At 42.1% G+C, this 11106-nt stretch overlaps 1 protein-coding gene across 1 annotated transcript in view; it reads right to left on the bottom strand.

Annotated features, from left to right (window-relative positions):
- Positions 1-4555: 4555 nt before the first annotated feature.
- The window catches only part of TRABD2B (TraB domain containing 2B), a 296942-nt gene continuing 290391 nt past the window's right edge, over positions 4556-11106 (bottom strand). The window contains exon 7 of the mRNA XM_064455138.1: positions 4556-9687. Coding sequence (XP_064311208.1) covers positions 9468-9687 — 220 coding nt within the window. The 3' untranslated portion in view covers positions 4556-9467. The remainder of the gene's footprint in view (positions 9688-11106) is intronic.

Here is an 11106-nt window from a genome sequence, read left to right as displayed (position 1 = left end):
TAGGGCAACAAACTGATAGTCCTTAGGACAATAAAGATATGGGGCCTGTGCAAATCAAAGCAGAAAGCTCCCACTTTCCTTCCTACATCTGTCTTTCATTTGCTTTGCCTCTATCTGCCTGTTGTTGATGTTTTCTCACATTATCTTGGTCCCTTCATTTAAACTGTATTTCATTCCAAGAATGCAGGGACCTCCAGGTGTGAATGAGGGCTGTTAGCATGAACTCACTGTTGCAGTTATTATTGTTATCATTCCTCCGAAAATCAGTCTGATGGAGGTTTGGCTCTGCGTAATTTGTTCTGCTGTTTTAAATGTGAAAAATGGAATAAAGTGCAGTGATTTGGGTGATGGCTTGTACCCAGAAGTGCAACCTAACCTGATGAAGTGCTGCCATGCTGTGGAGCAAGGTGTTTGCGATTGCAGGATTGGGACCTGCTGCTCAAATGAATCAGGTGTTCAGGACTTAATGCAAAGCCCAAGACAGTCAGTGGAAGGATTTTGACTGGACGTTGGCTCAAACTCTCACCAAAGCTGCACACATAGTACAGTCTAGCAGGTGTTAAACCTAGGGATAGGGCAGAGTGGTTTGCCAGGTGTAGGGGCTGTTATGTAGGCACAGGTTGACTCAAAGATGTACCTGTTAGGATTTTTGAGCCCTGACTCCTTGTTTTTTACATCTGCAAAAGTATGGTGCCAATGCCAGGAGCCTGGCCTTGAGGTCTGCCCCATCACCCTGAAGTTCTGGCACTTGAACCTCACACAGTGGTGCTCTCAAGACATTCTTGTGCTGACACAAATAGCATGTTTAGGTGCATGAGATGGCATGGGCTGGTGTGGATGTAGCTCATGTGGCTGCTAGACACCTTGTTATTCCAGTCTGCACATGTTTGCACTGCTGTTACTATCTGCCCTTCCAACTCCAATACCCAAAACTCACTCACTGAGTATACAGGGAGATATTAAAAGCCCCTTCTTTGTAGTGGAAGAAACCGTGTGTTAAAAAAGACTAATACAGAATTTATAATTCTCAATAAAAAGTTTCAGCGTTTTATATTTTAAGACCCCAGTGAAATTAAGTGATCATATTCCTACCATCCCGCTATTTAGTAATCGAAACACATACTACTTTTTCCATTACTGTTGTTTCCATGACTGACAGCAGACTTGTGGGTGTCTGGTTATTTTTGTCTTTGGACATCCTCTGTAATTTTTGGAGTTCCTTTGGCTCTACCTGTACATCCAGCTGGGCCCTGGTCTTTTAATACATTTCTCAGTGGTCCCCTCTTCTCTATTTGAGCCCCTACGGAGCTCCTTTGTGTGTTTGTTAGATGTGTTAGATGGGCACATCTTTGGGATAAGTAAGTCTGGAGCTAGAGGCACAGCCTGCCATAATGTTAAGCTGAACTCAGCTTTCCCCCAGCTTGGTATGACATGTTCAATCCCTCCATGAATCAGGTGCAGCAGGAACAGCTTAGCCCTGATTCAGTGGTGATTAAGTGCACAAGCAATGATGTGTTTTCCTTCAGATGTGCTGCCTCAAATACATTTGCCTGTAAGTCATACTGTAGCATCATTTCTAAACCGATGATGGTTATGGGATCACAGTGTGCTGGAGCTGCCCCTTGGCTAGAAATTTTTGAAACTGCTCACATGGGGTTGGAGATCTCAAATATAATAATTTCTATGAGTTTCATGAGAATAGGCGGCAGGCGATAGATAACAGGGAAGATCTATTAATACCTCTGCTCAGGGAGAGGTAATAAGTTCAATAGGTAATAAATACTGGCAAATCTGCAATGGGGTGAAGGGGAGAGATGTGCTAAAAAAAACCCTAAAGCCTTCGTTAGGTTTGTTGGTTGCAGCTCAACATGTTTAAAAAAAATTAAAACATGAGACTTACCAAAAGAGGAAGGCAGGCAGGCATTTTATGCCTGAGTTCTCTGTTAGAAAAAAGACACACCTCCCCCACAAAATGTCTCCTGAGAATTTTTTCCCCATTTAAATGCTCATCAGGAAGACAGGACCAACAGCATTCTGAATTTTAATATGAGCCCAAACTGGTTAAAATAAAAATAAATAATTAAATACGGCAGCAGACTGTGGTTGGGTACTTCTGCACTGGCCTGGACGAAAGATGGGTGCAGGACAGTGGTGCAAACCTCCACTCAAAGACATCTGGCTGTGGTCCACAGGCGCTTGGGGAGCCCTGGCTTAATTCTACAGTCTGCAATAGATTCAGGAAAGGTGTTATATACATTACAAGTACAGCCAGGGGTTGGAACAATCAGTGCAATAGTAGAAGGTCACAAGCTGAAGCAATTGGAAACCACTGAGCAGACTGAAACATGGAGAGCATGCAGAGGCTTCATTTTACTAAATAATCCTTCCAACCCACTCAGTGTGGGGAGCACTTGCGGGTGGCACTCAGGTGGTTTGGGATCTGGAAAGCACTGAGCCAAAAAGGCGATCGGCTGCTGGATGGCAACGCAGATACTGAGCTATTCAACAAGAAACCCAATCTTCTGTCTGAACTTTTCTCATCTCATCTTCCCCGCTTTCTGGTGCAGATCTATAAACAGGAAAGTCTCACATTAGAGTAAAAAGCTACAATTACAGTCTAGGAGTACAGAAATAGGTCAAGAGAAGAAGAAGCTTAAGCAAACAGCACCACTGAGCCAGTATCTGGTTCTGCTGTCGGGAGGTTTGTATTGTGCTCAGACCTGTGGCTGAACAGGACCCTTAAGAGCGAAAAGGCTTGGCAGACTGGGACCAGCCAGGGCCAGCTGGCAGTGCAGCCTGGTCAGGGCAGGGAGCGTGGGGGTAGGGTTAAGACCATGGCTGGGCCACGTGGACTTTCCAAGCTGGCTGCGAGTCCAAAGGTAGCGATTGTAAGCAGCTTTGATTGTCTGGTTGGTATTTCAATAGATGGGCTCTTTTTAAATTATGTTTTAAGAGAGGTTCCCCTCTATGTGGCATTGGCAATTCCTTCCTGTGCCAGGGTTAGCTTGGTTCAAACCAGCCCAAGTGTTTATACCTCCCACTACATTTCCTACAGTGGGTATTTCTAAAACAGCTTTGCTGGTGGAGTCCTCTCAAAATAGTGTGTTAAAGAGCAAATGATTTCGCACATAATTAAGAAGCAAACAATGATGCTGGGATCAGGAAGAAGTCTGCAATGTCAGCTACAAGGCAGGATTTGGATGCAAGAAAGAGGAATACGCCCAGGAAAATGAGTAAATCTCTGTGTCTCTCTGTCTTGGTGCGGAGAGGTAGCTTCTGCTCCATCCCCAATGGAGACATAGTTCCAGGGTTATTTTATTTGCCAGCAGCAGTGACAGTGGTTCAAAAGACATGAGCTGTTTGCGCTGCAGAAAGCCCTTCCCGCTACCGCCAGGAGTGACCGCAGATGCTTCAGCTGGGCTTTTCCACACGCTCCAGACTGGCTTCCTGCTCTGCTGCCCCTTGCCCCACGTGAGAGCTGACTTTGTGCTTCCCAGGGCAGTGCTTGAGGACTAACAGCAGCGACAATAACTAATGTTGCTGGTGTAGCACCGCGGCTTGCAAAGTTGTTTTACAACCATGAGTATCCAGGCAAATGGATTTAGTAGTGAGGGAAGGGAGTCGTTAAAAGAAAAGAGCTGAATTCTGCTTTCACTCAGGCTGACAAAGGTCCACTTGCTGCGGGAAATAACATCTTGCAGAGGCTGTCAGGGTGTTTTCTTGCCTGTTCCTTGCTGCCTGGGAAGGGGAGGAGAAGCAGCCCGTGGCGCAGTGTGGCCTACTGGTGTTAAGCCTTGCCATGTTGGCCACGTCACTGTCCACAGCCCTGTGGAGCACCTTCTGGCTGTCCATGTGCTCGTCCTGCTCCACCTCCCAGCTGTGTCCCACGTGCCACTGAGTCTGGCCCAAATGCTGCGGGATTCACCCTGCACTACCCTGGGCAGCGTGCAAATGAGCAGATCTAAGAATTAAACACCCCAAACCTCTGCCTTAGCCTCAGTGTTTTCCATATACCAGTTTTCCCCCAGACTTCAGGTCAATGTCCTTTAAGACTCCTGCTCCTGCACTCCCAAAAAGGCTTTGGGGGCTGTTGTTTTTTTTCCTTTTCCCCTGTGCTTTCCCACTGAGCCTTTGAAATGGTAGGGGCAAGCTCAGCTCCCAGAGCCTTTATCTGCCATTTGGAGCCTTTCCCTCTCCCTAAATCCCACTCAACACATGCCAGGTGGTTCATGCAGTGGCTTCTCGCGAGTGACACAGATTGGAGGCTAAGGCTGCTCCAGGCTTGTTACACACCAGGGGAAGCAGCTTCTCACCAATAAAAAGGTACACAAAGAGAGTCTCCACATCTCTGCAGCAATCGACATGACAAAAAACCCACATCATTTTATGAGGAACCTTCCCCAGAGTATGATTTCCTCCATCTCATGTTGGTCTTGGGCAAAAGAGGAGCAGCGTGCATAAGCTTTACAAACTGAATGGTCTCTTTTTTCCCAGTGTTTCTCTACCTTTTATGCAAAGGAAAGAACCTAGACATACAAGATTCTTGTGCTATGGATTTATAATAACATTTTATTAATATATTATGCTACAAAAATATTTTGACAAAATAATATTAGAAAGCATCTTTTTATTACACTCTTTAAAACAGTTCACGAAAGCAGGAGGCGGAACAGGAAAAAATATTTGAAATACATTTGAATTGAAAACTGACAAACATGCAATTTAAAATTCAGTGTGAGCATGAATCTGCAGGATGGTTAATCCTTAATAGATGGAAAGTATTGCCTATTGGGAAGACCTCTCTGCCTTCAGCTAGATTAAGGTACTTCCTGAAAAGCCAGTCACAGGAAAGGCTGCGTTTGGGGTGGATAAAGCGCACACACCATGCATACGAGCATACATACCTGCCTGCATGTACATGCACACACACCCCCATGCTCTCAAAATTAGTAAATTATTTTTCTGCTTCAGTTAAGCTGAAACAAGCTTAAATTGAAGCTGACCTCTAGCACACACCATGGAACAGTGATCACGTCAGAGCTATGACAAGTCCATATGCTTTTTGGATATAATATAGCAATATGGTACTAAGCAAAGTTCGGAATGATACCATTTATGCTGAGATAATAACTGCGGCACTTTGGTTTCTCTAACATAAATATATGATGGGAAATTCCTCCCTAACAGTGGTATATGGTAATGACTGGTTCATATCATTCGACTAATCAATGCACTAAACAGATTACGTTCTCCCTCTTTCCAACACTCTTCCTCGCCACAACTGTATATTGAAGAGCTTAGATAAATAAACAACTCTGTACCTTGGGTGTTCCTAAATTACAGTGGAGCTTGGAGGAATGGGAAGGGAAGGTCAACAAAGCAGATTTTTTTGACACCTGTATAAAGCATAGTTATCATAAATCATGGTCATCATTTATTGCCAGAAGAGGTATTGCATTATTCAACAGCCCAAGGGATTGCAGCGAAATTTCCTCAGTCATAAAATATAAAATACCTTCTGTCCCAGATTGCTAACTGGTTCTCCAAGTGGCAATGCACGTTAATATAGCAGCCATAGTTAAATATAGGCAAGAAAAGCATTAACACAATGAAAGAGTGGCTGTTAGATCTGTTGCTGGTGGTATGGAATATTTATGCCACCAGGGCAAGAGATTGGCAGATAATTACCTTTTGTTTATAATGCTACAGTTAGATGTAATGTGAATTGTCCTGGTGTCAGCTGTAGCTGCACTGAAAAGATGACTCTTACGACCATGCAGCTTTGGCCGCATCCAAAATCATGGCGCTAGACATCGCGTGACTCTCTTCTTTGTGTTCCTCAGAGGTAAAGATTATCACTTGTGTTTGGTATTATGTACAGCAGGCATGCATATTTTTGTTAAACCTCCTGCTACTGGAATCTTGTGAATATGTGGGACTCTGAGAAAGTAAACAGTCGGTTTCTAGTTTTCTGAGAAACCCACAGAGAACACTGAAGTCCCATGAAGCTGGTAGGCAGTGGTACTTCAAGAGCATGTACCATCAAATCCTATGCACAGTTTTTAAACTCATGGTGAATATAATAATGATCCATTGCAATGAGTGTGCATAGACCTGTGCTAACCAGTATTAGTGTATTTTAGTTAATACCAAGCTGCTGTAGCTGATTGATTAATAAATAATCCATTTTGTCAATCACAGTGAGGGTCTCATCTTCTAGTATTGCTATGCCACAAACTGAAAAAAGTTACCCTACGTCATACCTTAGGATTAGACAACAGAATAAAATAAACATTTGGTTAGAGAACTGTGCTGAAGCCATTCATGTGGGGTTCCTGAGCTAGGATCTACGGGAAGCTGCTTAATCTTATATTTGTTGTAAGTTGTGTCTTCTCCCCTAACCAGAGGAAGCCCAGATGACCGGGTGAGCTAGACGCCTTTAGGTGGCAGAAGTCGTCTGTTGACCCCAAAGGCAGGCGACACCTGGCTTTGACACCTGCACTGCAGAATGACAAACACGGGGCAGCAGCGCAAGGGAAATGCAGTGAGCTCCGGTAACATTCACTCATTTCACAAGAAATGCAAACACATCAAAACATACTTTGATAGCCAAGCTATTTACATACTACTGCGATATTCAAACATACTGCGATATCTGAGCTGATGAATACTGAATATTACTGTCCAGTGGAGGAGTGACTCAGAAAAAAACCTCATCAGTGATGAACGGCGTAATTATTCTGTGCGCTATAATGACAGCTGTGAGTGTGGAGATACCTGTGTGCTCCTAATAGTCAAAAAAGCCCTGGAGGCTTATGGAGAAAGCCGCAAGTTGGGAAACTGTAGAACTGTAATTTCTAGTCTTGGCCCTATTGGTGTTTTTCCTTACAGTCTTGGACAAGTTTCTGTTTTCTGCTCTTTTCTCTCTCCCTTATCTTTATGTGGTCTTGTCTATTTATACTGCAAGTTTTCCAACACCTGGAATTATTTCTGGGATGGTACCACAGAATCATTTCTGGATTCGATCAGAGTACAACAAATAAAATTCAATGGGGTTTGGTTCATTGGCTGTTCACTTTTACTATGTAACTTATCATCACCTTTAAGATTTGCCTACCTTATTTCCAGCTCTATTTTTGTAAATAAGATACTAGAATTCAGTTCTGATCTCTGTCTTGAATACAGCAGGCGAACCAATCACCTTTTTAATTTGAAGGTCTGTTAAGCCATTATATTCAAATGAAGGCATTTCTAGGGTAATAACTCAAATAAAACCAAAATGAAAGTTCCCAAAATATGTTTCCAATATCCAGCCCCATGCAATAAATATTATCAAGGTGAGTGGCTTCTGTCCAAAACTAACATCTCTAATCTCCTTCTAGCCAAAATACACAATATAAAAGCATGCACAGGGCGTGTTTGAAGCTCACATTTGGAGCAAAGCTCAAAGTTTTCCATTCAGCCTTATCAACTATTGTGCTTGAAAAAACCAGGGGTCGCTTACAGCACTGTCTCCTGAACCAGCTTAAATTGACTGCAAATCTACACCACCTTCTGTCAAAAATAGAGCAATGGCTGGAGGTCATGGTGTGCAGTCAGTCAAAAAGAAGTTATCTGTATTCTCCCTGGTTGGGCTGCGTGATGGAAAAGCTCAGTACTTCATCATGGTTTCAAACAAAACTATGTGCCTTTCGTAGTCCAATTATTTCCTAACTTACTTTCCTGAAACAACTGGTACAATGACAAACAAACAGTGAACCCTAAACCGCCTCTCACTGCAGAGACTTTAAGATTGCATGGAATCATCTCTCCAGCCCTGGAGACCAAGCTGTAGGGCTGGTGGGAAAGTGACATGACTGTTTTCAGTCAGACTTTTATCAGTATTACTGTAATCATCATCATTATCATCCGATATTTTTTTCAAGGAGAAAAAGCACTGCTTTTTTGAAAAGTAAAGTCTGCATTGCATTTTCCTGTTTTTTGAGCCTTCCTTTTTAACTAAGATGTTTTCGTCACATATTTTGGATTTTTGGTTTGTAGATGGCATAGAAAAAAACCACTATTTCAACCAAATTGATTTTCTGGTTGAAACGCTTGTATCCAAAGGGATTTTTCATCATGTTTGGTTGGGGAAAAAATGCATTATTAAACTTTATAGTTTTTAAGGTGGACGTGTTTTTTTGTTCCCATAGCTGCTGTTCATTGCATTCACGAAAAGTAGCTGCTTGGATAGGGAGTAAATTTTCCAGTGAGTGTAAGGTGTCAGAACGTTTCCATCGAAGTCAACAGAAGTACCACAGTTTACAAATGGAGGAACGTTCTGTACGTCTCCATGACACAGGGGTTAATTTGGTTCCTGTGGTATTGAACAGATTTTGGACAAGCCATCATTCAGAATGGAGATACTGGCTCTAAGCATCATAACAGCAAGATGAAGCGGCATTTGTAGATGTTTTTTGCCCTCCAGGTTGTCCATCTGCATTAATACAACTGGTACAAAGAAGTTCTATAGACTAACAGGATGCTATGTCTTTATACCCTATGGACAGACCAAGTTCTGTTCTCATTTATGCTGGGAAAGGTTGTAGGCTTGTGTTTATATAAGATGAGGGAGAGAACAAAATAATTCCAGTGGGGTTATTCCAGACTTTAAAAGCAATTTTTTATTATGAAAAAGCTGTCTTAATTTGCATTAGCTAATGAATTAATCCCAGGGCAAAGAGGGAAATTGGTAATTTCCGAAGAAGTTAAATAGTTTAGTTAAAGACAACAGGGGAACTTAGAGGGTTATCTTGACTAATGACTTACTAAGTCATATAAAAATAACTGGGATTTCAGGTCGTAGCAGCTAAATTGAGTTAAGGATGCACCTATTTTTCTAATGGGCATAGGCCACAGAGAGCAGGATCTGCTTTATTCACTGTAAGCTATGCTAATGAGATGAAAAAGAGTAAAATAAAGTTGGTCAGCAGAAATGTACTTATTGGACAGTTGCTGTAAAAAGTAATGGTTAAAGAAACAAAGGAGCCATTCATTTGGTGTCAGTTCAGACATTTGCAGAGTTGTCAGTTAGAAAACAAATATAGAAAATATTAATTTATCTGTTTCACCATCGCTACTGATTAATAGGGATGTTATTAACATATACAACAAGAAAAATAAGTTTACCAGTCGAATAAATACATTTTTCTTTTTCTTTTTTTTCTTTATATGAACATGGATATTTTACAAAACCCCATAGCACTATGGGAAATAAAGATCCTTCTACAAAAAGAAGATGTAAGTCAGTGTTACAATAAAGCTTTAGAGTTTCAAAATGCATCTGGGCAAAGAGACAAAATCAGCTAGAAGGCACTACTGATTCACTGAGAAGGTCCAGCTTGTAATTGTTGTTGTCTTAACCTCCAATTCGTTCATAAATTATCTCTCTTCTCTATTCCAATGGATTGCACGTAATACTAATGTGGTCAGGAAGGCTGCAGTAGATTCAGGAGAAAAGAAGCTATGGCCACGCAGAGAGAAGTTATTGTTGGCCATAAAATGCTGGCTGAAGCTGAGCTTGCAGGCTGAGGCTGGGATGGGCGATCTGAACGCGGTCTCTGATCCAGCCGGTTTGAAATCCAGATGGGAGGTTTGACTGTGATGTAGCCATTGGTTATCCTGATATAGGAAGGCAACGTGGTGGTGCTAAAAGAAAACACAAGAAAAGGAAGTTAAACAGGAGAACCCTTATCTCTATTCTGTGAGCTGTTATTCTATGTGGCAAGAAAAACAACAGAGAGAGTCACAATTATTATTATTGTTTGCATGCATTAGGCATGCAGGGAGAGTCCCAGGGGCTGATAATTGTCATGAACTGGAAACAGCTCTGATGTGGGATGTCCCTCAGCTTCTGACTGCTGGTAGGATGCTATGCCAAAGGAGGGATCACTCTTGATATATCTATCTTATTGCACTGATTTTTTTAAGCATCCATTATTGGTCAGCATCAGAGACTGTGACAGATGTATCTTTGTGCTGCCCCAGGATGACCTCATTCTTACGTTCGTAGGTACCTTCTTGCTGCCGAAGGTCTCAAAATTTGTCATGTCTGGGAGATGTGTCTTACTCACCATGGGCTGGATACTCAGTCTAGGAGGGGCCACAAAACACGCCCTTCCCCTGTTTCACAAGCCTTAAAGAATCTCTCAGATCCCTTTACACAACTGATAACCTTGAGCACAGGAGACCAAGCAGCTTCGTTTCTTTTCCGGGCTTTAAGCCATCTTTGATCAAATCACAATGCCAAAACCAGACTCAGTGTGAAGTTTCCCTGTCTATGTATTTGCCTCAGTAGCAGCGGGATTACTTACTGACCTGAGTTAGTACTTTGATTTGAATTTGCAGGTTGGAATTCATCATGATTCCCACGACACTGAAGGCCAAAAAGGTCCATTTGCAATTGATTTGGAAGTTTTAGTTGTAACCACCATTTCATAAAATGCTTCCATTGCATCCATTATTGGATGAGCCATAATCCACTAGTTGTCACAGAGCAGCACATCCGAGCACGCAAACTGTGCAAGGTGGATTCTGGACTTAAAAGCATGGCATTCTGCTGTGGAGCAAGGAGAAAAAAGACAAGTTCTCCTGAAAACAAGATGTGACACTAATACCTGCAGATTCACTGTGTTACTTTTTAAATCTTCCGTAAAGGGGATTTGAAGGCACTGAAAATGACTGTCAAATAATTTTTTTTATGGGGTAGGGGTAAGAAGTTATGCAGTCCTATAAATATTTAGATACAGTATCTGAGTTCCTGACCTTGGAAGAAAAAGGCTACGTCTTGCATAATATTAGATAAAAGGAACAATTCCTTGCTCCAGACTCTTACACAGAATTAGGATTTAGTAGCACTGAAGGCTTTTGTCTTTTCCTGTCTAAGCAATAACAAGATAGCTTTTAGCTCAGGTGCTTCAAATGTGTTGAGTCAATCACCAAATGTAAGAAGATCAGAGTCAACCCAGAAGAGGGCACTGGTAAACACACACACGGGTCGACTTCAAATTCAATAGACAATCACTGCACTTCACCCCGGCTTTTGGGATGATTCATTTCATTTCTTCC

The sequence above is a fragment of the Phalacrocorax carbo genome, chromosome 6 (assembly GCF_963921805.1).
Source record: "Phalacrocorax carbo chromosome 6, bPhaCar2.1, whole genome shotgun sequence".
Classification (NCBI taxonomy): domain Eukaryota; kingdom Metazoa; phylum Chordata; class Aves; order Suliformes; family Phalacrocoracidae; genus Phalacrocorax; species Phalacrocorax carbo.
Note: the sequence above shows the minus strand (reverse complement) of the source record. Positions and strands in the feature narration are given on the sequence as shown.